The sequence below is a fragment of the Diabrotica virgifera genome, chromosome 5 (assembly GCF_917563875.1).
Source record: "Diabrotica virgifera virgifera chromosome 5, PGI_DIABVI_V3a".
In the NCBI taxonomy this organism is placed as follows: domain Eukaryota; kingdom Metazoa; phylum Arthropoda; class Insecta; order Coleoptera; family Chrysomelidae; genus Diabrotica; species Diabrotica virgifera.
Genome location: NC_065447.1, coordinates 158,543,143 through 158,567,443, shown reverse-complemented (window position 1 = coordinate 158,567,443; position 24,301 = coordinate 158,543,143). Strand labels below are relative to the sequence as shown.

The window sequence follows — 24,301 nt, the reverse complement described above, 5'->3', positions numbered from 1 at the left end:
ATTTTATTCCTAATTTTATGCCTAAATAACGAATTTATTCCTTTCCTAATTTTATTTCTAAAATTAAAAATAACATTCAATAAAACTAAATAAAACTAAGTTAAATAAAAATAAATTAAATTAAACCAAATTTAATAAAATTAAATTAGATTAAATAAAATTGAATTAGATTAAATAAAATAAAATCAAATTATATAAAATTAAACAAAACTAAATAAAGTTAAAAAATAAATAAGATTATTTAAAATTAAATATAATTAAATAAAATAAATAAAATTAATTAAATACAATTAAATTAAATAAATCGTGTCGAATCGAGTATAATCGAATCTATAAGAAGTATTCACTTCTGTCGGCACTCCGCAAATGCCACGCTCTTTTTTTTTATTTGAGTTAAAAGAAAATCAAATTGCCGACTATGAGACTGAACTCATTTAGGCAATATATACATTAGTATATACATAATACTACACATATGTACAAAAGTTTGGAATATTGGAATATTTCATCTTTTTATTGATTTTTATATATAAACTCTTCTGAATAGTTAAACATCATTTTGTTTCAATTATCATCAATACTAAATAAATCTCAAAACCAGTTAAACGATTTGCAAAAAAATGATTTAATCTCTTTAAGTGAAAAACTTACAATGTACAGCTTACATTTAAAAATAAATTGGTATAGATAAAAATAATTTTTAATAAAAACAATAATCAGTATTTCCTCCATAGGGATTTTCATCGATTGCCATTTGTTTCGAGCTTCTGTCATATATTGTATAATCTGTGTATAATTATTAGTATACACGGTTTATACAACATGTGACAGAAGCTCGAAACAAATGACTGTGAATGAAAAGCCCTATTGGCCTGCATGCATGTCTGTATAGCCCAATAAAATAAAATAAAATCCAAATGTAATTCCGTACATTTTGGAATAAATTGTTTATTAAAGTTTAGGTCAAGACAAAAGATATTTTCAACAAAGTATATGATTCATATAAGGTGATCATTGTTTAAATAATTAAAAATTGGTAATTTTTGCACAAAATTTACTTTTTTAACTGCTGAGGCAATTTTTGTTTTTATTAAGGATTTTACAATTATTTCTGCAAAGATGAAGAAACAGTATTTTATATGAGACTTACTAAATTATATTTGACCCGTAATTTATTTAAATAATTTTAAATCAAAATTGAAAAACAAATTTCCAAAAAAATATTATTTGCAATATAAATAAGCACTATAAATTATTTTGTTTGGCAGAGAAAGTTGCGCTATCATATCACTATAAATTGACCAAAAAATTGGTTGATAAATATTAAGTAGTTTATGAGAGATTTAATTTGTTTATAAAAAATTACCATTTTTTCAATTGCAAAAACGCGGTTGTTGCCGATAGAGTATACAAGTTTTTGAGGTCTCATTTCGTTTGAAAATTGGTGTAATTTCTTTAAAACTTGTTTTTTTAATAACATCACTGGGATTAAAAATTTTGATTTTTTTTTTTTCGATATTCGTGTTCCTGGTAGTTTTTGACACACTTACAAAAGAAAAAAAATTCTAGATCCATTTTTTGGCGAGATAGCTTTTCTAAGTTTAAAAATTCATAATTTGTTTATTTATCAATATTAACATTTAAAGTTCGTGAGTACATCTACTACTTAACAGTGTGATTTATATATAGAGTTAAAATTTTAGAATATTTAAAAAAATAATGATTTTCGTAGCGACCTTAACTGAAAACTTTTTGATGTATTACATCTTCGTCTGTTCTGAGAGCTTGACTGATGAGCTGTAGACAGCGAAAACGTTCTCAAGATGGCAGCAAAGACGAGGGTGAGAATATTTATTTCCCGTATATTATTTTGCATATATATATATATATATATATATATATATATATATATATATATATATTATTGTGTTTTCAAATTTATCAATCAAAGGCAAAAAGAAAATTAAATTAAATTTTTTTTAAATAACGCGGGCACATAAATTTGATACACCCTGTATATTGAGCTGTAAATATTTATTAGAATTTAGTTTGGATGTAAGTGGATTTTTCTTTTAATGAGCTTTCCGATGAACCATTAAAGACTTTTGTGAATAATTAAAGTGAAAAGGACGATGTATTTAGATTTAAAATGGAAATAGTTTGTTTATTACGAGAACTATAGAATGCACAGGTAGATGTAATTATCACTTTCTGGGAAAGTGGTTTAAAAAGAAAGTTTGGAATTTTAATATTTGTTTCAACCCGAGTAAATGTTGTAGAGTTTCCCCGAAAGTAATTAAGGATGGTCGGAATAATTTTGAAAATGACTGTTTGTTTGTCGAATGGAAAAGTCGATGTTTCTGATTCTTGGCAATGTGGAAGGGGAAAAGTGGATTGGATGATTGAGAGAGTTTGAAAAAGAAGTCGGTATGTTATTTGGCAGCGCTGAGGAGCGGTCGACGTTTTGGTGGATAAGTAGTTAGCAAATACCAGTGGTTGTTTGATAGTGGAGAATAGTGTTGAAAAGTGGAATGAGAGACAGATCAAATTGAGACGAAATACCTCTTTGATTCTGTATTATTGTGAGAAGGAGAGCAGAGAATTTTTGGAGTTTTGTTTGAATCGAGTACGTGTCAAAAGAGGCCCGGCTTGTTGGAGAATTGGTGTTGGTATGCTGATAGTTTTGAAGCTGGAGAACGGAGAGGGCTTTGATGAGTAGCCTTTAACATAGTCAACGAGGGAGAGCTGTTTTGGGTCACGAGAAGACATCAGAGTGAGTGAAGCAAAAGGTCAGTCAACTTATGTGAAAGATATTTTTATGTTCGGAAACTAAAATTTTGAGTAAAAGGCATATGAATTAAAATTCCAAAATTTCTAAAAGTAAATAGGAAGTATAGCTAATCTTGCGAATACATAAATTTGTTTTGTTTAGTTTGTATTACCAAAGTCATCGGGAACAAACCGATAAATTGTTTTTTTAACTATAATAAATTTAAGTGGTAAAGATTTCATTTGGACATCTGTGTCCACAGGTTTTAGATTTGATAGATTTTAGAGTATTGATTTTGACAAATAAAAGACAATTTTGTATGTTTATTTTAATATTTTGCTTTATTTATTTTCCCTATTTTATCCCGATTAGGATCAACTAAGAGATACTGAACCCACGAGAGAAGATAAGTATAACGTGAGATAATTTAGATTTTTTTTAATAGTATAAAAAGGCACCCTGAGATTTTTTATTCATTTTTATGTATGATTTGCGACAATTAAATAATTAATCAAATAAATAATAATTAATATAAAATTAATAAGAAGCAGATCATAACAACATGGCGAGCCAACGTAGGACATTAAAGTATCTCTGGTTGTGAATTTGAAGGGAATAGGAAACGGAAAAACAGGTGAAGGAATATTTAAAAATTTTGAAATATTTGTTTGACTTAATTTTTTATCTAGGTACAGTTTTTACATATTTATTTTATTTTTGATTGATTTGAATTTTGAAATATTTAAAAATTTGTGGGATAAATTGATTATATTTGGGGAGAGAAAAATTTTCGTCTCGACAGCATACAAGGTATTTTCGAATTTCATATTAGGCGGGGATAAATTTTAACTACATGTCGATAACAACCAGAAGCAAAAGCAAAGAAAACAAAAAACAAGAAGAACATATAGAACAGGAAGACATTTTCGAAACAACAATCATGGCATCAGAACAACAGGAATTATCAGGAATAGATAAATTATTACAACTGATGCAACTCCAGTCACAAAAAATGGATGAAACACAACAAAAAATGGGTCAAAAAATGGGTCAAAAAATGGATAAAAATCAGGAAGAATAAAACGAGTAATGAAAGAAAACCAGGAGGAAACAAAACAAGCAATAGAAGAGAACAATAAGAAAATAGAGGAACGCATAGAAAAGTATGAAAAGGAAATTAAAGGATGTTTGACAACAATGAAAAACGAGATGAAAGAAAAAGAAATGAAAATTCAAAATAAAATGGAGGAGTTAACAAATTGCCAGAAAAAGGAACTAGAAAATTTGGAAAATAAGTTGGAAAATGCTATTCAAGTAGACAGAGAAGAAGTGGAAAAAAGAATCACAGAAATAGAAAAACAAGTCACCGAAAACAGGACGCAACAGAATTTCGGAGAAAGAAGAGAAACGATTATCCATAGTACAGAGGATGTAAAAATAAGATTTGGCGGGGATGTAAAAAAATTACACCCAGTAATTTTCATAAACAATTTAAAAAAGAAAATACGATACATCGGTAACTTCGAGACAGTCAATGAAACGATAAGGAACCATATTAAAGAAGAGGCAAGTTTATGGTTCGATAGCAAGGAAGAAGAATTGGACAGTTGGCATAAATTCGAACAAAAGTTCCTGAGTTATTTCTGGGGGAAAATACAACAGCTAGAAATAAACAATGAATTGCAAAATGGGAGGTACCATGATAGAATGGGTATTTCAGAGAAAACATATGCACTCCAATTATATAATAATGCAAAACATCTACAGTACAATTATTCATCCGAACAGCTAGTAGAACTGATAGCCAGACATTTTGAAGATACCTTAGAAGATCACATAACTCTACAAAACTACAAAGATATCGACAGTTTGTGCCAATTCTTGCAAATACGAGAAGCAAAAATGAGAGAAAGAGAAATAAGAAGATCGCAAGATAATTATAGACAACGCGAAAATCGAGACTATAGAGATAGAAGACAGAACTTTAGGAGAGATTATACAAGAAGAGAAAACGAAAATAGAGACAACGGAAGAGGAAACTATGAACAAAGAAATCGGCAATGGAACGAAGACAGATATCGAGAAAACCATAATAGAAATAACTCCCGCACAAATCAAGAGGACAGAGATGATAATAGAAGGAATGAACAGGAAAATCGTGGAAACCGATACGGGTCCGACAGACAAAGAGAAAACAGAAGAGCGGTAAACAACACGCAAATATATGAATATGAGGATGAGAAACAAAGCGACGGAAGAAGAAGCGAAGAAGAACAGCAAGCGTCTTTTCACGAAAGCGCTCACTAAAAACAAAAGAACAAACAGGAATTTTTTGTCACCCGAAGGAATTTATTAAATTAGCAGGAAATAATGATAAAGGAAGTGGATCTAATTTAAAATTTGTAGATGGTTTTATCAATGAGAAACCGATTAAAATTATGATTGATACTGGTTCAGAAATTACTTTGGTTAACAGGAAATTAATAGAGGAGGTTGATTTGACGAATTTGGTTTACAAAATTCCCAGGGCAAATTTAGTGGGCGCAAATAAACGGACTTTGGCAACAATAAATGAAGGAATACGAATAAGGGTTCGATTGGGGAAGAAATGTTATGCACTACAATGTGTTATAATGCCAAACATGATGCATGATATGATCGTAGGAGTGGATGAATTGTCAGAAAAACATGTGGTGATAGATTTCAAAAATAACACGATGAAAATCACAGATGGAAAAGAAGAAGAACCTAACATTCTGGAAATGGACAAGGAACATGAGAAACGGAAAAAGGATAATGCAGACAAAAAACAAACGGTGGAAATGAATTTGGCAATTAAGCAAGGACAGAAAAAGAAGAAAAGAAAGCAGGAGAAGATAAGTAAAAACAATGAAGCTCGGGATGCCTCGAAAAAAGAGATGAGCCCAGAAGAAGAAAAAGAAGAAAAAAGATTGACAAATGAAAATGAAGCTTGGGATTCCTCAAAAGAAGAGATGAGCCCAGCAGAAGAAAAAGAAGAAGAAAGATTGACACAAGAAAATGAAGATTGGGATTCCTCGAAAAAAGAGATGAGCCCAGAAGAAAAAGAGATCAGATTAGAAAAAGAGGGCGAAAAAGATACCATGGAAACTGTGGTACTTGAAGAAGAAGTATGCAAAATGGAGGAGGCAGAATACACAATAAACATGTGTAAAGAATCGGAGGAGAAAAAAATAAAATTGATATGTGGAGAAGAAAATGAGAAGGAACTGCGTGAAATATTGAGGGAGTATGAAAATTTAATAAATGAAGAAAACAGAGTAGCCAAAAAGTATGAACATTCATTTGAGGTGAAAAACTTAGGAAATTTTCGATCGAAAACTTACCCCATCCCATATAAGTACCGACAGGAGGTGAAAGGATAAATCAATAAAATGTTAGAAAATCAAATCATAGAGAGATGTGACTCTCCGTATATCAACCCAATCGTGATTGTTAAAAAAAGTAGTGGAGAATTGAGGCTATGTTTGGATGCCCTGAATATAAATCCACACACGGTATCTCAATATGAATCACCTCTCAACATCGAGGCTATTTTTGGGAGAATTACAGGATCACATATTTTTTCTAAATTTGACTTAAAACATAGTTTTTGGTTGATACTTTTAGCAGAAAAATGTAGAAACTACACCGCTTTTTCGATCGATGGTATTGTGTACCGATTTAAAGTAGTGCCTTTCGGGTTACAAAGTGCTTGTGCAGCACTGGTAAGAGCTCTCCATACAATATTAAACAGGTATGAAGATTTTATAGTACACTACATTGACGACTTACTAATTTTTTCACCAGATAAATCGAGTCACTTAAAACACATAAAAATTATATTAGAAGAGCTGGACAAGGCCGGATTAAAATTGAATATTGAAAAATGTCAATTTTTTCAAAAAGAAGTGACATATTTGGGTTTTAAATTGGAGACAAAAACAGTTAGTTTAGCCGAGGACCGGATAAAACTCATAGATGAATACCCAAGGCCAACGAATTTAAAAACATTGAGAGGTTTTCTTGGTACGATCAACTATTTCAAAAAACTAATTCCTGATTTGAGCCAGAAGGAGATTCCATTGATAAAATTACTGAAAAAAGGTGTTAAATGGAATTGGAAAGAAGAACAAGAGAAAGCTTTCCAAATATTAGAAGAAGAATTCTCGAAAGGAACTAAAATATATCATCCCATGTACAATTTACCTTTCATATTACGAACTGATGCGTCCATCCAAAAATTCGCGGGAGTTTTGTCGCAGATACAAAACAATGAAGAAGTGCCAATTTGTTTTATTTCCCGGGTGACAAAAACACACGAAAGAAAATACAGTGTGACTGAATTACAGTTTGCTAGCGTACTTTTTTGTGTAAATAAGTTAAGGTTTTATCTATTGGGAGCAAAATTTACAATTGAAACAAATCATGCAGCTTTAGTGCATATCATGAAAAATCGACTGGTTAACAATCGTATACATCGAGGAATTTTGTTGCTGCAGGAGTATGATTTTGAGTTTCGATACATAAAAGGAAAAGACAACATTATAGCCGACGCTCTCACACGTGATGAAGACACTGGAAAAAAGGAAGGAATTGTTTTTCAGGTGGGACTAAATATCTTGACACAAGAGGAAGGTGTATTTTCGTTAAACGAAATAAGAATAAATCAAGAAGAGCTGGAGGAAAAAGAAAAAAGAAGAGCGGAGAGAGAAAATGACATATTCTTCAAAAGAATCGATGGAAAGGAACTATATTTGGTAACACAGACATTGGCAGAGAGGATCATACAAAAATTACACAATGACAATGGGCATATCGGTAGCAGGAAGGTTTGGCTGGTTTTTCGAGAAAACTGTATCTGCCGAAAGGATTACCGGATTGCCAAAGAAGTGACCCAAAAATGCGAAATATGTCAAAAATATAAAAGCAGAAATTTCAGAAATGAAAATATTGCTAAGAATATTGTATCCCGTCAAAAATTGGATATTGTGGCAATAGATATGTTAAGTGATCTGATAATGACCACGCAAAGGAACAAGCATATTTTGGTGATGGTTGATATATTTTCAAAATACGTAAAGTTATACAGTTGCAAAAATACAGATATAATTCTGAATGACCAACTCGAGACAAACAGCTCCCCACTCCTCAACCTCTTCAGTTAAAGACTTAAAAAGGCAAACACATTGTAAAATATATCACTTGAGAAAGGCACTTTGCCGAAACAGCTGTAGTAATAACATAGTTGTAATAAATTTTGTGGAAGTATAGAAAAACAAACGTTTTTTCAGCGTTTTATTGTGTTATACAGTTGCCGTACAACAAAGGGGGAAGAAATAATGAGAAAGATTGACAATTTTATAGCCACCGTAGGAACACCAAGAAGAATTCTTTTAGACAATGCGACGTATTTCCGGAGTGAGCGTTTCAAGGGACAGCTTCAAGACAGGGGAATAGGGACAAATTTCGTCAGTATCCGACATCCTCAAAGTAATCCTTCAGAGCGTTTTATACAGGAGACTACGAAATTCCTTCGCATTACTGCAAATGGACAACATAGACGATGGGACAGGAAAGTGGCAGAAATAGAAAATTACTTAAACACCATTCCAAGCACGGTGACAAAAGAGACTCCGGAATATATCATGAAGGGTGTTATGCCATTACGGCCATGGGAAGAACCTGAGCAGAGGGAATACCAACGAGTTTTGGAAACTGTGCAGAGGAGGCTGCAGCGCAGTAATGAAAAATATCTCCAAAGACAAAATCATAATAGGAGACGACGTCCAGTGACTTTTCAGAAGGGAGAAAAGGTGCTTGTAAGGGCATTACGAGTATCAAATCTCACTGGGGACGTTTGCGCAAAACTAATGCCTATTTTCGAGGGTCCATACATCGTGCACAATGAAAATGGAATAAACAGTTATGTCCTGAGGCATGTGGATTCAGAAAAGATACGAGGAGTTTACAATATCCATGATGTGTACAAATACCACGAATAAAGACAAATACATAAAATTTAAGGTAGGATAAGAGAATTAGATTAGGATAATATGATAGCAAGAGAAAAGTGTTGTCGAGAGAAAATCATATTTTTGTTGCACTTATTAATACTGATTTTATCTCAAAACAAGGCGGGGATGTTATTGTGTTTTCAAATTTATCAATCAAAGGCAAAATGAAAATTAAATTAATTTTTTTTTTAAATAACGCGGGCACATAAATTTGATACACCCTGTATATTGAGCTGTAAATATTTATTAGAATTTAGTTTGGATGTAAGTGGATTTCTCTTTTAATGAGCTTTCCGATGAACCATTAAAGACTTTTGTGAATAATTAAAGTGAAAAGGACGATGTATTTAGATTTAAAATGGAAATAGTTTGTTTATTACGAGAACTATAGAATCCACAGGTAGATGTAATTATCATTTTCTGGGAAAGTGGTTTAAAAAGAAAGTTTGGAATTTTAATATTTGTTTCAACCCGAGTAAATGTTGTAGAGTTTCCCCGAAAGTAATTAAGGATAGTCGGAATAATTTTGAAAATGACTGTTTGTTTGTCGAATGGAAAAGTCGATGTTTCTGATTCTTGGCAATGTGGAAGGGGAAAAGTGGATTGGATGATTGAGAGAGTTTGAAAAAGAAGTCGGTATGTTATTTGGCAGCGCTGAGGAGCGGTCGACGTTTTGGTGGATAAGTAGTTAGCAAATACCAGTGGTTGTTTGATAGTGGAGAATAGTGTTGAAAAGTGGAACGAGAGACAGATCAAATTGAGACGAAATACCTCTTTGATTCTGTATTATTGTGAGAAGGAGAGCAGATAATTTTTGGAGTTTTGTTTGAATCGAGTACGTGTCAAAAGAGGCCCGGCTTGTTGGAGAATTGGTGCTGGCATGCTGATAGTTTTGAAGCTGGAGAACGGAGAGGGCTTTGATGAGTAGCCTTTAACATAGTCAACGAGGGAGAGCTGTTTTGGGTCACGAGAAGACATCAGAGTGAGTGAAGCAAAAGGTCAGTCAACTTATGTGAAAGATATTTTTATGTTCGGAAACTAAAATTTTGAGTAAAAGGCATATGAATTAAAATTCCAAAATTTCTAAAAGTAAATAGGAAGTATAGCTAATCTTGCGAATACATAAATTTGTTTTGTTTAGTTTGTATTACCAAAGTCATCGGGAACAAACCGATAAATTGTTTTTTTAACTATAATAAATTTAAGTGGTAAAGATTTCATTCGGACATCTGTGTCCAGAGGTTTTAGATTTGATAGATTTTAGAGTATTGATTTTGACAAATAAAAGACAATTTTGTATGTTTATTTTAATATTTTGCTTGAGATTAAAAAGGCACCCTGAGATTTTTTATTCATTTTTATGTATGATTTGCGACAATTAAATAATTAATCAAATAAATAATAATTAATATAAAATTAATAAGAAGCAGATCATAACAATATTTATATAGAGGTTGTCCTCAATTTTTTTATATATTATATTTTGTATTCACATTATCTTTGCGAGATTTTGCCCATGATTTGTACAAAGAAAACAGTTTTTATGATTCTTTAAGAAAAATTTACTACTTTGTTAAATTTTTAAAATAAAAAGTTGTTTTAATCCTCTTTTGTGATTATCTTTGGTGCTAACTTTTGTTTATCACAATACTAGAGAAAAAAAATTGCTTATAACTAATTATTGATTATTTATGGCAAAAAGGGTCATGCAGATGCTATTATTTTTATATGCTACCCCAAATTAAAAGAAAACATTGAAATTGTCGCATTATTAACAGAGATATTGGAAACTACCCCTCCGCCAATTTTCAGACAAAAAGTTTTCATTTAAAATTTAAGGTGCTTCGAAAATAATAATTTTTCATAATATTCTACAATTTTGATTATGTGTATAAATTACATTATTAAGTAGTAAGGTTAATAGATGTAGTCACGTACATACTTTAAAATTCAATATTGATAAATAAACAAATTATGAATTTTTAAACTAGGAAAAGCCATCTCGGCCAAAAATGCTTCTAGAAATTTTTTATGCCTTTGTGGATATGTCAAAAATTAACAAGAATACGAATATCGAAAAATAATTTCAAGATTTTTAATCCCGGCGACGTTATTAAAAAAAATAAGTTTTAAACAAATTACACCAATTTTCAAACGCCATTTTGAAAGGGCGTCTAATTGAAATTTTGATTTATCAATACATTTATCGAAAATATACATAAGAACAAAACAAATGAGACCTTAAAAACTTGTATGCTCTATCGACAACAACCGCGGTTTTGCAATTGAAAAAATGGTAATATTTTATAAACAAATTAAATATCTCATAAACTACTCAATATTTATCGACCAATTTTTTGTCAATTTATAACGATATTATAGCGCAACTTTTTCTGTGAAACAAAATATTTTATACAGCCTATTTATATTGCAAATAATATTTTTTTTGGAAATTTGTTTTTCAATTTTGATTTACAATTTTTTAAATAAATTAAGGGTCAAATTTAATTTAGTAAGTCTCATATAAAAGACTGTTTATTCATCTTTGTAGAAAAAAATTGTAAAATGCTTAATAAAAACACGAATTACTGCAGCAGTTAAAAAAGTAAATTTTGTGCAAAAATTACCCATTTTTAATTATTTAATCAATGATACCCTCATATGAATCATATACTTTCTTGAAAATATCTTTTGTTTGGGCCTAAACTTTGATAAAAAATTTATTCCAACCTGTACGGAATTACATTTTGATTTACATGTAGTTTAATTTTATTTGATCAGTCTAGTAGGCGATTTGGCATGCTGCCGATTAACTGGTCGAGTTGGGCTTCGAAATTCTCTCCCATTCTTCACGAGTAGTATCTTTTAGTTCTAGAAGTGTAATATTGGGATTGTTTCGCTTCTTGATGCGTGTTTTGAGAATGTCCCAAGAACGTTCAATGACGTTCATGTCGGGGGAATTCGAGGGCCACTGTAATGTAGATATTCCTTCTTCTTCTAGAAACTTTTGTACTGCTGCTGTTCGATGAGGGGGTGCGTTTTCATGCATAAACGCAAATCCATCACTTACTGCCCCTCAGAAAAGACGCACGACAGGATTTCAAACTTTCTCGATGTACACAGCAATAGTGACTCTTCTCTCCAGCACCAGCAGCGGCGTCCGTGTACCACTCATAATACCGCCCCAAATCATAATACTGCCACTTTCAAATGGCGCACGCGGTTGGGCTGTTTCTAGTCGGGCTTGTGGTCCTGGGGCCCTCCAAACCAGTGTTCTTCGCGAATCAGAAACCAAGCCAATTTTTGATTCATCAAAAAACATCACGTTATTATAGTTAGGACCATCATGCACCATTTCTCTAGCCCATTGCAACCTTACTATTTTGTGTTGTTAGTGTTTGCCCTGAAATATTCAGTCCTTGAAGTCTATCAATTTCTGTGGATATACCACTTGTAGATTCCAGACGATTTCTTCGAGTTATCAATGTTATCTGCCGGTCTCGTGCTACTGTTGTACATCAACTTCTATAACTTCAGGGGTGATCCTTCACGTCATTTGTATCTTGGATTTTTTTTTTAATTTACGATACAGCACTCCCGAGTAACATCAACAATACTCGCGATATCACTTTGAATAACTGCAACTGCCTGTTGTCACAAAGCAATTACTCTAAATCTGTCAAAATGAGATATCAGGTTTCTAGGCGTTTTTAAACGGTCCAATTCAAATTTAAACAAAGACTGAAATAATGTGTAAATACGCTAATCAGTTGAATGTGACTAAAATATCAACAACAGTTTTGAAACTCTTACATAAGCACCCTTTTTCTTTTCTTCTCTAGCTATATCTATGTTTTTCCGTATTTTTTGTTAATTTCTTGTAAGTTCTGCGTTTATGAAGTTCCCTTCAACTTTGCTTTGTCTTGTAATATCTTTATTTTGTCTTTCTATTCCGCGATTTCCAACTATGCCTCTTTCTTGTCCTATCTTCTAGGCCCTTCGTAGCTTAGCTTTCAACAAGAGTTCTTTCTCAAACATTATTTCCAAAGCTTGCTTAAGTATACTTCATTTTCTTCATCCATTGTAATTCTAGTTGTTAAGTTATTTCAAATTCCTTATCTTTCTATCCTTTCCATTCTGTCTTCCATCTCTTTACCTTTACTATGTAGTTTTTCTTTATTTTTTATCATATCCTCCCTTATTTGGGTGATCTCCACGGCCATACTTTTCATTTCTGGTCTATTCTTCTGTATCTATTTTTTGTTTCCTTTATGTCTATAAGTTTAATCATGATTAAATTATTTTTATTATTTAAGATATTTTACAATCTGTTCCACATTAAAAACAATAAGGAAAATAATTGTTTGTCTTACAATTTCAGAGAGATGTGTAGGATCCAGTGACCAAAGCTACATAACATATTATATTGGCTTGTTTACCGGTCACATCATTCTCGGGTTAAAAATGTCAATCGGAGTTAACTTGTGGACATCATGTACCTACCTCTTCGTAGAATAAATGTAATATGTATGTGTAGCATTTGAGTTCATTTTAATTCTCCAGAGCTTTTACCATTCATTAGTTCTATTTATTGCTTGTTGGTAAGTTAGCCGTATATATCAGGTAGAAGTCGGTCCGAAGACACTATCCTGAGGTATAACAGATAAGATGAGGAGAGTTTTGTGTAGGCTTCGCTATACTTTACTGAATATCTCCTTTCTGTAAGGTGTGATTTAATAAGGATAAGGTAGTAATTTCTTTAACTTTTATAGAATTCCTGTATGTCAGAAGCTTGAGAGCCGTATAAAAAAGCATCTAGAAGAGAAAAATGAAATTAATAAAGATAAAGTTCATGTGACCTTCTGGCTAAGGTCTGATGTTGGGGTTTTCAGTTGCGCGAGGACCCCTAACATGAGTTAACGATTACTTATGTAGCCAAGAATGACAGCCTTCCGAAGCACGGTGACGACTCGTATAAGTTTTAGAAATGAAAAATTTCGTTGTCAGTCAATTATACCTTAGTCCTGAATCATTTCTTCGTCCTCCCCGATTCACCATTAAAATAAATTCGAAATATACATTGAACATTAACAATCAAAGTACATAAACCTATTTTTATTTTATTATAATTGTATGCTTTTAAATTTCAATATTTTGTTTTCCAGAGCAGGTTGACTCTCCGATCAAGCAAGAAATATCATACTTAATCAACACCTCCCAATGTAGAATTCCAAAAAGCAATCCATACAGCGAAGATATTATCAACTTTATTTCTACAGAAAAGTACTTTAAATGTTCAGATAAAGCTTTGCTATCATACATTAGCAAAACGAACGATGTTGTTACTCTACATTTCAACCACAGCGCACAACGAGAATACAGTTTTTTCAACATAAAATGCTGCTATTCAAATATTACTCGAATTAATTACGAAACAGAGGTGGATGACGAAATCAAGTAAGTAGTTATATAAAATAATAATTAAAAGTTAAAAATTAAAAATTAAAAATTAAAAATTAAAAATTAAAAATTAAAAATTACAGCATTTTCTGCTCTAATAAGAAGTTTTTATAATAAATTTACTTAAGGGCGTAGGTGCAAAATTTCGGCTCCAATGATTGAATCCTGAGAAAAACACTTATATTAAACATTTATATTAAGTATTTTTGAAAAATGTAAACCCAGAATTAAAGATTACGTTATTGCCGAGGGCTGAAAGTCCCTGAAAACTTATATAATGTTTATTTTATTAAGTTACAGGGTGAAAAAAAAAGAGAAAATTTAGTGTGATTTTTAATTTCAAATATACCATTCAAAAGAAACTTTTTATTTATTTTAAGAGACTTTCGGCCCTAGACATCCTCTTGTTCTTCTTTAAGTGCCATCTCCGCGACGAAGCTTGGCAATGATCATGGCTATTCTGACCTTTGAGGCAGCTGCTACGAACAGTTGCCTTGAGCTTCAACCAAATCATTCTCTCAGGTTCTTCAACCAGAAAACGCGTCTCCTTCCTACGCTTCTCCTACCCTCTATTTTTCCTTGAATTATGAGCTTCAAGATGTTATATCTTTTGCCTCTCATCACATGTCCGAAATATTGCAATTTCCTTTCTTTTATTGTGTTTTTATTTTCCCTCTCTCCGCCTATTCTCCTTAACACTTCTATACCTATTCGTGACTCTACTCATGAAATCCTTAACACTCTTCTAAATGTCCACATTTCATACGCGTTAAGTCGATTTATTGCATTTCGGTTCAATGGCCATGATTCAGCTCCATAGTAAAGCACACTGTGTACATAACATCTCTGTATCTGTAGAGTAGGGAGTGTGAGTCAAGTCCCACAGCACTTAGGCCACAATTGACCCATTGTACATCCTCCCAAGTGGTTGCCGTCCTTAGTTCATCATCCATCCTGCCATTTCCAGGAAGGTGGACAAATCACCTGGTGACACCTCCCCTATATCGGCAGGTGTAGGCCAAGGCTCGCCGAACGCAGACTCTCGTATTGACGATAACTCCGGACATTCACATAGGACATGCTCGACAGTTTCGTCATCTCGTTGACACCTCCTGCATAGAGATGTGTCTACTAGCCCCAGTGTGTGGAGGTGTTTTCTTAGTTGACAGTGGCTAGTTAAAAAACCAACTGTCAAGCGTAGGTTTTTTTTGGTCATTCTCAAGTACTTTTCTGATGCTGACTTCCCAAGGTTCCTTAGTGTTACCTTGGCAAGTCTACATCCTGGCCCTTCTTCCCATCTTTTCACGGTTTGCGTGTAGGAGTGACATTTGACAATTTCCGCGATTATTACAGTTGACCAGCAAAAAAGATCACCAGGTCCCAAGAGTCTTAGGCCTGCTGCCTTCCTAGCTAGCTGGTCAGCAATGCGGTTGCCTTTATTTCCGTTGTGTCCTTTAACCCACCTCAGGATGATGTTGTTACCATCCGAAGCTTGGGCTAGTGATTCATGACACTCCATTACTAGCCCTGATATGACACGTGGTCTGTTCAGGGTTAGTAGCGCTTGTCTGCTGTCTGTGCAAATTATTATAGTTTTGCCGGCCATACCTTTCCCGATTATCTCTTTTGTGGCTATGGAGATACCAGCCAGTTCGGTCTGAACTACGCTGGCATTTTTGCCCATACCCCATTTTATACTAAGGTTCAGTGATCTGGAGTGTATTCCGCATCCTGAGCCTTCTTCCGTTTTGGAGCCATCTTTGTAGATGCAATATGCATTTGCCACGTTTGACTCCCTATGTTGTCTTGTTTCGATTTTGTAGGGTTTGTCGAAAACAAACGTAGGTTTATTTGAGTCGCATCCATGGCCCCGCATGTAGCTGGGGCAGTGCCTCCAGTTCACCATGCCAGAAACGACATCTCAATAATTGTCCCATGCCTACATCAAGGTTTGCACCGGCTGACCGTAATCTCATCATCGTCATCAGCGCCACCTCTCTGACATATAGGTCTAAAGGGGTAATGCCAATGAGCACAAAGTGTACATAACATTAAATTAGCCTTATTCTGAGGGCCAATGTCAGATTTTGCTGCATAAAATCTTTTTCATTTTCACGAAGTTGGCACGTGCTTTTTCAACTCACTCTTATGTCTGCAATATAACCGTTATTTTCTGTGATTATCGTTCCCAAGAAGTTATTTTTTTACTCTCTAAATCTACTGGGCCTCGATTTTTGACCCTTCGCTTCGTTATCCAACGTATTCGCTTTGTATACTAAACAGATACGAAGCGAATACGTTCGATAACTAAGCGAAGGGTCAAAAATCGAGGCCCTCTGGCCGCCTACCTTTAATATTTCGTTTGTATTGTTGTTCTCGTTAATTTTCATAAATTGGGTTTTTTGATGTAAGGGAGAGTCCGTCCTCTCCACTATATGTATCTTAATATTTTGTTCATTATTATTTCTAAGTCTTCCAAGTTGTCGGCTGTTATGACTGTGTCGTCGGCATACCTAATGTTATTAATTAAACTTCCATTCACTTTTATGCCGACCGTCTCGTTTACAAAGGCATCATGTATGATTTCTTCAGAATAAACATTAAACAATAACGCCGACTGTGTGCAATCTTGCCTGACCCCTCTCCTTACCTCCATTTCTTATGACACTTATCTTTCAATGTTCACATTCGATCGTTGGCTGTAGTATAAATTGGATATCAATGTTACATCCCTCACATCCAAATTCTTATTTTTGAGTACTTTCAAAGTCGTTTATGTTTTAACTTATCGAATGCTTTGTTGTAGTCGATAAAGCATACATAAAGATCTCGGTTAACATCCAAGCATCTTCCTCTGCATGAGAAATTTTGCGAGGATATCGCTTGTCCTAAGGAGTCTTCTTGTGGCCTGGTGGAAGAAGTATATTGTCGTGTTCTCGGCCACCTCCCTCAGTAGTGTGTACTGGAGCCTTTCTCGGATGTTTGAATTTGAAACTCGGTCTTGCCATCTATCAGCCGGTAACATGACCTTTCTGTAGCTTTCAATCTCTTCCAGTTGGTTTCTGCCGTGTAACTCCATACTGGAACTGCATACAACATCACAGCCCTAACATAGGCCTGGTATAACTGGATCTTCTTGGCCTTCGTCAGGGGCGAGGTCCTAAAAATATAAGGTTGTATTAGTCTTTTTATTAATGAAGCTTTTACCTTAATTTGCTTTGTGTGCAGCGTAAAGTTCAGTTTTCTGTCTAGATGGACTGCTAAGTACTTGATGAATGCTTCTGATTGGATTATGTTTCCTCTCATCGTGAGTTCTACAGTTCTCGGCGTTGATTTTGATTTTCCATTTGTCCGTAAATTCCAAAATCCTCTCTAAGGGGTCTTCTAGTGTACGGACAATTCTTCTGTCGTCTTTTCCGACTGTATCGTCTTCTTACAAAGCTGTACTTGTTCTTACATCTGTTAGTAAATCTGAAATAAAAATGTTATATAAAATGGGCGATAAAATGCTTCCCTGAGGCATCCCTTCTTGGATTTCTTGTATCCTGCACATCTTTCGGTCAGCTGAAACTTGAAATTAGTTATTATTAGATAAAATATTTATCACAAATATTAACCAAACAATAATAGACCAGGGCGGATCTGTGAAAAAACGTCTCTTTTTGGATGTGCGAGGTGGCATTCGGATTTTTGCAGATAAAGTTAGGTGACAACTTCAACAATAATAATTGACTTATGCTCCTTCTCAAATATGCCCGGAAAATTAATAAAAAAATTAAAATATATAAAAATTTCGAAAAACATCGATTTTTTTCTACTTTCTTTGATTATAACTTTAAAACGATTCATTTTGGAGCAAAGTCGTAGGGAAATAAAAGAAAGATAATTGAATTTTGTATGATATACGACTAGTTAAAAATTTCTTAAATTATTACCCTGTCTGCAAAATAGTAATAAATACAAAATAAGGGGCAAAATAAGCCTGTTTTTATTCAGTGATTTTCAACCACTTTGGTTGCACTTAGAACCTTCGTAATGCGCATAGAAAATCCTTACAACATACTTAAATCGTTCACCAAATTTCATTAAAATCGACCTGATAGATTTTGCAGAATAATTTTGCAATCTAAATTTTTTTAAAAAAGTTCAAATTTTTTAAAAACTTTCTAAAGAAAAAGTAGACCATTTAGAAGTTTGCTAATTTTTATTCATCTGAAGAGGTTCTCTACCTATCTAATACACTTTACAGAATTAAAATCGGATTATTTAAGCGGCCTCAGCACTGTTTTAAACTTATAAACAATTTTTTGGCTTATCAACAAATACAGTGAGGATGTTTGAGTTGGCATAAATTCATTTTCTCGAGAATAGGCGTCTCTGGAGATAAATCCCGAAACAGGTCGATTTTTATTTTTAAATTCTAATTTTTTGGTATACATATCATACTAGTGACGTCATCCATCTGGGCATGATGACGTAACCGATGATTTTTTTAAATGAGAATAGGCGCCGTGTGATAGCTCAATCGAAAGGCTATTCAATTTTGTATTCACTAATATAAACATTAACATAATTATTTATACAGGGTTTGAATTAAAAAAAATTGAATTAAATTAATTCCAATATTTAGATTACGTTGTCACACCCAGATGGATGACGTCACTACTATGATATTTATGACAAAAAATTATAATTTAAAAATACAAATCGATCCGTTTCGAGATTTATCTCCAAAGTTGCCCATTCCCAAGAAAATGAATTTATTCCAACTCAAACGTCCTCACTGTGTTTGTTTATAAGCCAAAACATTGTTTATAACTTTAAAACAGTACTGAGGCCGCTTAAATAATCCGATGTTAATTCTGTAAAGTGTATTAGATAGGTAGAGAACCTCTTTATGTGTAAAAAAATTAGCAAACTTCTAAATAGTCTACTTTTTGTTCAGAAAGTTTTTAAAAAATTTGAACTTTTTTAAAAAAATTTAGATTGCAAAATTATTATGCAAAATCTATTAAGTCGATTTTAATAAAATTTGGTGGACGGTTTAAGTATGTTGTAAGAATTTTCTAAGCGAATTATGAAGGTTCTAAGTGCAACCAAAGTGGTTGAAAAACATTGAATAAAAACAGTCTTTTTTGTCCCCTTATTTATTCTATTTATTGCTATTTTACAGAAAGGGTAATAATTTAAGACATTTTAAACCAGTAGTATATTATACAAAATTCAATTATCTTTATTTTCTTTCCCTACGACTTTGTTCCAAAATGAATCGTTTTAAAGTTATAAGCAATGCAAGTAGAAAAAAATCGATATTTTTCGAAAATTTTAAATATTTAAATTTTTTTATTAATGTTCCGGGCATATTTGAGAAGTAGCATAAGTCAATTATAATTATTGAAGTTGTCACCTAACTTTATCTGCAAAAATCCGAATGCCACCTCTCACATCCACCTCAAAACAGATCCGCCCTGGTCTATAAGGTAACCTGGCTCTTTCCATCTTGAAGATAAGGGCTTTCTTTTAGACCGTGTCGTGGGCTTTTCTATATCCTGTATGGCACTTCCTATCGTCTGATTTCTGTTGAACCGGATTTTAGTTCGCAGTTTCTTCCTTTCCTGAATCCAAATTGGTAAGGAAAGTAAAAGAATAATAAGTGGTGCTACTATTGTCTAGTACTCCAGATTCCGTCTCCAAAGTTCTTAAATGCAAGAATTCTAAAAAGACGATGAATTATTATTATTATAATATTTTAATTCTCCTATATTGAGTTATACATATACTAGTTTATATCGGTCATAGCACTTTTTCATTACATTTTAATTGCCAAATTATTAAATCTGCTCAAAATAATTTATGTCACAAAAATTATATTTATTGTTTTTCTTTTTGTTTTAGACTGACCGATTGTATTCCCTTCGAAGACTCAGTAGAAATAAAGTTTTCGTACGTAAAAGTCAAATGTTCAACATTTTTTAGTAACGTATACAGCAATGTCCACGCTACCACTTTGCCAGTGTCTAAAAAATCTAAGAAGCCTGGCGAGAAACCAGTATTCAGTATTATGTTGCTCGGAATAGACAGCATGTCAAAATCTAATATAGAACGCACTATGCCAGAAACCTACAAATGGGCCGAGCAAAACATGGTTAGTCTTAAGGGTTACAACAAGGTCGGCGACAACACTTTTCCTAATTTGATGGCAATTCTCACTGGATATAACATGGATCAGTTATCAACTTTTTGTAACCGAACCATTAAATTAAACCATTGTAGGTTTATCTGGGACAAATTTAAAGAATCTCAATACATGACAGCATATGCAGAAGACGAATGCAAAATTAACACGTACCACTTTGACCGTCCAGGATTTTTAGAAGAACCAACTGATTATTATTATCGTCCTTATTTTTTAGCAGCAGAGGATTTGAGTGTTGTAATGAGAGAAGATATGACCTACTGTACCGGTCCAGAAACTTCTGGAGAAAGGATACTAAATTCAGCTAAAGACTTTGCTGTTACATTTAAGGACGTTCCATCGTTTGGATTATTTTGGAGTAACAGTTACAGCCACGATAGTATTAATATGCCCAGGGTTATGGATAAACCACTGCTACAGTTGTTGTCTGATACTGAATTCAACAATGCTTTAAATAATACTGTTTTAATATTTTTTAGTGATCATGGTTTCAGATTTGGTGATGTTAGATTTACTCATACCGGATGGGTAGAAGAACGGCTTCCTTTTATATATTTTAGATTTCCAGATCATTTCAAACGGACATACGCAGAAGAATACAATAATTTAATAACCAACACTAATCGGTTAACCTCACCCTATGATGTCCACAATACACTACAATACATATTGAACATCTCCAATAATTCTTACGTACCATTGTGGAGTGAGGGATGTCAAAGATGCCAGACTTTGTTCACTGAAATTCCTGAAAACAGGACATGTAAAGATGCTGGAATTAGTCAGCATTGGTGTACTTGCAATGGACATACATACATTAAACCAACTCATCCCAAAGTAACGGAAGTCTCCAAATTTGTTGTAAACCAAATTAATAACATTCTACACACAACCGATGGTGGTTCATTATGCGCAGATTATACTTTATCTAAAGTAATTACTTCGGGGGTATCTGAACCGTATTGGAACGAAGGTCACAAACACGTCCATTACTTTTTAGTGATGCTGGAAACAAGTCCTAAGGCTAGTTTTGAAGCTACCGTTGAAGCTGCATACGACGGAGTAGATAAGAGTTTTAAGCTCTTAGGTGATATTAGTAGAATAGATAGATATGAACCTGTTACAGGATGTATTAAAAATGATGGCTATTTAAAAAAATTCTGCTACTGCAATGGATACAAATTTACAAAAATGTTTCGTATATTTAGGTAGCACTCAATTATACTTATGTAGGATTTAAAGTAGGCAATTTTGATTGATACATATATATATATATATATATATATATATATATATATATATATATATATAATATACGTAAATATATATTAGAAAGGTTCATTCCTTTTGTTTGATTTGTGTAATATTGTGCCATATTAGTAAATATGTTACACTGTCTTCTATATTTATATAGACTTTTAAAACTTTTATACTTTTTTATAAAATATTTTCACCAGTCTCTTTCCCTCTCAGTTTTAGAAGAGTTAAACAAAATTTTATTATCAATTCTTTCTTTAAACTCATTCAAGTTAAACTAACTGAATCGGTAAACCAGCTAAGCAAAGAAGATATGCTGCTTCTTAGCCTTCTATCGTCCATTTTTGAACTCCGAGTCTCCCAACTCCTTCCAGCGATCTCTATCCTGAGCAACATACTTCCAAATTGTTCTGGCTATTCTGTATATGTATATCATCTACCCATCTCACATGTGGATTTACTCTTGGTCGTTTACCTTCGTAAGGTCTCCAATATTGTATTGTGGCGTTCCAACGTTGGTCTTTTTATCTATAGTCCATGTGGTGAGACCGCTCCCGTCTGAAAAAATTTCTGATTCGGTTTCTTTGTGGATTCCTATTCAAAAATGTCCCCTTTTAGGAGAGTGCATATAGATTTTCACTTCGGAAAAAATCAAACAAGATAGAACTCTTTGTAATTTCATTAAGAAATGTTTAATAAACAACATATCAAAAAGTTCTACTCGAGAAGTGGGTGCTTCATTTTTTTATTAAACAAATGAACTACGAAATTAAATGTTTTTTAAATAACTCCGAAAATATAAATTTTAGAAAAAAACTGACTTGACTACAGAAAAATTAAGAAAACTTTACAAAAAAAACCTTATATAAAGAATTTGCTAAAATTAAATCTGTATCTTCTATAATTTTTTATTTATAACGCTAAAGTCACGCTTCCCACAAACATTGGCGCACTGTGAACTAGCGTACGGCGAAGTGCACGGTTGAGTTATTTTAATGTAATTCTTTAACTAATGGATCAAATGAAATTTTAGAAATTGAACATGAAAGAAGAATATTTAAGCTATCTTATGGTTATAATAAAAAGAAATAAAATGTATGGGCATAAGTACGGTCGGGGCGGAAAGTGAGCCTTACATGCATTTTGTTTAAAAATGATTTAAAAATGTGTAACTAATACAATTTTTCTTATAGAATCCTCAATTTTGCACAACTTACCTTTCAAGCATCTTACTAAATGATGTTTTATTAAAAAAAAATCTCAAAAATTTAATTCAAATGATTGACGTCTCAAAAAATGTAATTTTTGATATCTTCGTAGTTTTATAGAATTACCACCACTTTTAGACGGTATTACTCAAGTTTGAACAGATCTATTACAGTTTTATAAGTGCTTTTTTAAAGCTTAGGATATAATCTTTAAAATGCACTAAATTATTTTACTTTACAAATGAAATATACTATTACTTTTTGAGAAAATTAAGAAAGATAACAAAAATGTAATACAAAAACCACATACTACCAGCTAAAAAAATGTTTATACAAAGTGATCAAAACTTTTTTCTGTAAAACGTACCTAAAATACATTTAATAATAAACTTCAACAATAATAAATGTGTAGCAAAAAAAATTTTTTTTAGCTCTTATACAGTATGTCTGCGTTACTTGGAACCTATTGATAACTTTTTTATTATCAGTTTTACGAAAAAAAGTTATTCTTTATAAAATACTCTGCATCATATATAATCTAAGATGCAATCATCAAATATCAAATTTAATTATTATACGAGGTATGTCAAAAAATATGAATTTCACTCAAGAGTAAAGTACCGTTACATTTCACAATATCGAAAATTGTTATTAAGAAAAGTTGTTTGTAATTAAAAAATTTGTTTTAGTGTTCAATTACATCCTTCTAATTAACATATTGTGAATAATAAAGATGGCAGTTGGAAAGATTAATATAGATCAAGGTCAGCTTTCTCTTGATGGAGAGGAGTTAGAAAGGGTAAATCATTTCAAGTACCTTGGCAGCTGGTTAAATGTAAATTGTGACTCTGATGAAGAGATAATAACTAGGATCGAAATATCACGGAAGGCTTTTATGACCTGGAAACCAGTTTTATGTAATAGAAACCTGTCGATGAATATTCGAAAGAAGGTGCTGAAATGTTATGTGTGGTCTATCCTATTGTATGGTTGTGAGACATGGACGTTAAAAACCACAATGCTAAACAAAATAGAAGCATTCGAATTGTGGTGCTATCGACGAATCCTAAAGATATCGTGGGTTTCGCACACTTCCAATGAAGATGTTCTTCAAATGATGAATTCGGAACGTCTGCTCATAAGCATCATAAAGAGGAGAAAAACAGAATACTTCGGCCATATAATTAGAGGACCTAAATACCATCTGCTTCGCCTTATAATACAAGGAAAAGTGGAGGGAAAGAGATGGATTGGTCGAAAGAAACTTTCATGGCTGCGTAATATTAGACAATGGTGTGGCTGCACAGTAGAAGAATTATTTCGCGTTGCAGCCGATAGAGAGAGATTTCAGGAAATTGTAAACATACAGACACGG

The 24,301-nt window shown here is 32.8% G+C and overlaps 1 protein-coding gene across 3 annotated transcripts in view; it reads left to right on the top strand.

Moving 5' to 3' along the window:
* The window catches only part of LOC126885184 (uncharacterized), a 217,747-nt gene extending 196,045 nt beyond the window's left edge, over window positions 1-21,702 (top strand). For all 3 annotated transcript variants that reach the window (XM_050651617.1, XM_050651616.1, XM_050651618.1), the window contains exons 3-4: window positions 13,971-14,262; window positions 20,161-21,702. In XM_050651617.1, the coding sequence (XP_050507574.1) occupies window positions 13,971-14,262; window positions 20,161-21,673 (1,805 nt within the window). In that variant the 3' untranslated portion in view covers window positions 21,674-21,702. The remainder of the gene's footprint in view (window positions 1-13,970; window positions 14,263-20,160) is intronic.
* Window positions 21,703-24,301: the final 2,599 nt, after the last annotated feature.